Below are 3,518 nucleotides of genomic sequence, written 5' to 3' on the forward strand. Positions count from 1 at the left end.
GGGCGGCCGGCAGCCGGCAGCCCCGGGCCCATGGGGAGGGCAGCGTGGCCAGCAGTCCCAGCCCTGGGGCCGGCCGCACCTTCTTCATGAGCACGTAGATGTGTAGCTGGGCGTCGTCCAGGACGTAGCGGTGGGGCCGGCACAGCCCCTCCAGGGTCCGCTCCATCGTCCGGCTGTCAATGTTGACCCAGCGGGCAGCGCCAGGGGCCAGGAACTGCCTGGGGGTGGGGATGCGTGGGTGCCGCAGCTGGCAGCACCGCCCCCGGCTGACCGCCCTGCGGGCACTCACTGGTACACAGCGTCCACCAGGGCGGGCACCTGGGCCTCCTCTCCATAGCGCAGCTGCTCACAGGCCTCCCAGAAGCTCAGATTCTCAGCTGGGGGCAGTGACTGAGTCAGGGCCGCCTGGACCAGGCTGGCGGGCAGGGCAGAACTGAAAGGGCCGGCCGGCCCTGGGGCTGCTCACCGCTGAACTCCTTCCCGAGGAAGTCCAGGAACCTGGCCCGCCCCACGGGGTCTCCCAGGAGCTCCTGGAAGCTGAGGCCCCACCGCTCCACGCGGAGCCTGGTGGGTGCAGACGCCCTGGGGGGGGAGGGGTGAGCTGACCCTGGCCTACGGCCATCCAGGCGCAGCCTGCAGCCCACCCCGCCCACTCACAGGGGTGCATTCGTGACCCAGTAGGCGACGTCGTCTGTGACCCAGGGGTTACTGGGCAGGCACCCGGACATGACGGGGTCGTGTGGCCCATGCTGGCTGCAGAACTTCAGGTGCCTGGCGGTGCAGGAGCCAGCGTGAGGACCGGTCCAGGCTCTGGTGGGCCTCTAGCCACCACCTGACCCTACTCACGCCTCGAGGCAGACAGAGGACTTCGCCCGGGTCCTAAGCAGAGCCTTTCTGTAGCACTCAATCTAGGAGAGAGACCCGAATTGGGCCTGGGCTGGGCTGGGCCCGGCAGTCTCCACCCCGTGGGACCGCAGGCCCAAATGGGGGCCTGGGCTGGGCTGGGCTGGGCTGGGCTGGGCAGTCCTCCATTCCCGTGGGACGGCAGCCCGGCAGCCCCGAGTCAGGGCCTGGGCTGCAGTGGGACTCACCTCCCGCTTATAGAACTCCGTGTTCTTGGTCTGGAGGGGAAGGTGGGTGGTAAGAAGGCAGGTACCAGGACCAGCAGTTAGTGTAATGGCTATGTCGCTGGACTCCCATGTAGTCGACCGCGGTACGAGTCCCAGACCCGGTGCCTTAAACTCACGCTGGGCCCATGTGTGCATGTGCCCAAGATCCCGAGAGGAGAATGGAGGAGAAGGGACTGCGGCGTGACCATCCCCCCTGGGGGGTGATTTCTCACTTTCTGTCTCTCTGTCTCTCTCTGTCTTTCTGGCGAGCGCACTATAGCAAAAACCTCTCCAGAAAAAAGAAAATAAATAAATAAATAAGAAGGCAGGTCCCTGGCTGGGCCCAAAATCCCCAGCTGAAGGGCCCCTCCCTGGGCTGGACCAGGCATGACAGCAGCTCAGGCCCCGGCCCTTAGGAGTTCCTTGAATGGGGTTCTGACTTTCTAGGTGGCTTCTAGAATGTTCCATAAAACCTGCAGTTCTCAAAGTTGCCTCGAAGTTCCATAATTGTGATTAGAATGTCATACTTTAAAATGTATTTAAATTTTTCTTAAACACCGTGGCTGTGGAGGGCTGACCGAGCCCGGCCTCTGATCAGCCAGGCACCTGCTGTCAGAACACCCCTCAGCCCAGGAGCAGTGTCACCTGTGTGTGGTCGGGAGGGAGAGCTGAGCTGGCACTGCTCTGTCCGGGGGCCCCTGTGGGTGGGATTTGATTTGAACCCAGGACGTCTGGTTCTGGAGGCCCCCAGGGGCCCTGCAGGGAGGTGGTTGGTTGAGCCAGGTTCCTTAGGCCCACAGTCCTGCTGTCATCCCTCCAACTGCCTGCCCCTGAGGCTGTGCCCCGGGGAAGACCCCCGCCCCGTCCAGTCCACTTACTCGTGCCAGGAGCAGTAGGCAGGCAGCAAGAGAGGGCGACACAGAGCAGGAAGCACAGGTGAGGCGGGAGCCAGCCAGGGACCCGGAGGGCTGTGCCAAGTGCCATCTGGGTGACCGAAGGCCAGACAGATAGCCATGGACTGGAGCCGGGGCCGTGGAGAGTGCCCGTGCTCACCTTCTGCACCCGGCTGGCCATGCGGGAGCCCCGTTCTGGGCCCTGCTCCAGCACGCAGGGAGCCCCTGGCTGCAGAGGGCGGTGAGATGAGGCAGATGCACTCGGACAGCTGTCAGAGACCCCTGCCCCAGGCCGGGTTCCCACCCAGACCCCACACGCTGGCGTGCTTTGCCCTTCCGTACGGAAGCCGACACGGGGACTGCAGAGCCCGGCCACATCCTCTGGGTCTCCCACCGTCCAGAGGGCAGGGGCCTCACACCCCTGCCGAGACCGTGGTTCTGGGCCAGCCCGGCCTGTGCAGGACCCCGGATCCTCCTGGTGAGACCTCAGTCCCTGTGCCTGGCCCACGTGGCTTCCCTGTGCCTCACTAGGCCCAGAGAGAAGCTGGCCTGCCCCAGGGCCTGGGTCGGGGCAGCCTCAGGCCCGACTCTGTGGTTCTTAGGGAAACCGGGCTGAGTCACACTGAAGACCTGTGTCTTCCACCAGGACCAAGAGTTCCCATGGGCTTAAAAGGGGGACCCTGAGAGAGCCTTTGATGGGAGCGGCAAGCACACTGACCTGATCGCTGCTCCTGCCCAGGGGAGCCCTGCCTGACCCCAGCCCTGCCCCCAGCCCTGTCCTCCCCCTAGCCCTGTCCCCTCCCAGCCCTGTCCCCCCAGCACTGTCCCGAGCCCCACCCCCAGCCCACACCCCCCCAGGCTCACCGGAGGCCTGTTCACCAGCCAGTACCTCCGCTCCTGGCATGCCATCACCAGCCTGTCCCCTTTCCTGCGCAGTTTTGCTGCCCTGGAAGAAGTGAGCAGAGCTGGGTGTGCAATCCCCACCATATGCCCCCACCCTGAGGCCAGGGCCTGGGCAGCAGCCAAGATCCCGTCCCACAGCTGCTCCGGCCAGGGGCTTCGTGAGCAGCCCTGGGGGTGGCGGGCCTCACCGCAGCTGCTCCCGGGCCTGCATCAGCACCAGGTCCCACGCGTGGCTAATCCTCCTGGGCAGCTGGCCGTAGAGCTCCTGGACGGAGGGTTCTGTGGGTCCAGGCCCGCCCCGCCCCACAGCACTGGCCCGATGTGGGAGGGGCTCACAGCTGCTCCGGCCAGGGGCTTCGTGAGCAGCCCTGGGGGTGGCGGGCCTCACCGCAGCTGCTCCCGGGCCTGCATCAGCACCAGGTCCCACGCGTGGCTAATCCTCCTGGGCAGCTGGCCGTAGAGCTCCTGGACGGAGGGTTCTGTGGGTCCAGGCCCGCCCCGCCCCACAGCACTGGCCCGATGTGGGAGGGGCTCACCTTCTCATGGCTGGCCAGGGCCCCCCGCGTCTGCATGTTCTTCTTGGCCCAGTAGATGGGTGGGAGGGGAGGGGGCG

The 3,518-nt window shown here is 65.9% G+C and overlaps 1 protein-coding gene across 2 annotated transcripts in view; it reads right to left on the reverse strand.

The window, feature by feature from the left end:
- RGS11 (regulator of G protein signaling 11) overlaps positions 1 to 3,518 on the reverse strand; it is an 8,232-nt gene that overhangs the window by 3,288 nt on the left and 1,426 nt on the right. The window contains exons 7-15 of one of the 2 annotated variants that reach the window (XM_027771023.1): positions 3,294 to 3,372; positions 2,867 to 2,948; positions 2,163 to 2,231; positions 1,092 to 1,115; positions 847 to 908; positions 658 to 771; positions 467 to 582; positions 290 to 377; positions 80 to 218 (exon numbers count right to left, since the gene is read on the reverse strand). In XM_027771023.1, the coding sequence (XP_027626824.1) occupies positions 80 to 218; positions 290 to 377; positions 467 to 582; positions 658 to 771; positions 847 to 908; positions 1,092 to 1,115; positions 2,163 to 2,231; positions 2,867 to 2,948; positions 3,294 to 3,372 (773 nt within the window). Of the gene's footprint in view, positions 1 to 79; positions 219 to 289; positions 378 to 466; positions 583 to 657; positions 772 to 846; positions 909 to 1,091; positions 1,122 to 2,162; positions 2,232 to 2,866; positions 2,949 to 3,093; positions 3,234 to 3,293; positions 3,373 to 3,518 lie in introns of those variants that run through there. The other variant, XM_006146341.3, reaches the window with a different exon arrangement.

The sequence above is a fragment of the Tupaia chinensis genome, unplaced genomic scaffold (genome assembly GCF_000334495.1).
Source record: "Tupaia chinensis unplaced genomic scaffold, TupChi_1.0 Scaffold000178_1, whole genome shotgun sequence".
NCBI lineage: Eukaryota > Metazoa > Chordata > Mammalia > Scandentia > Tupaiidae > Tupaia > Tupaia belangeri.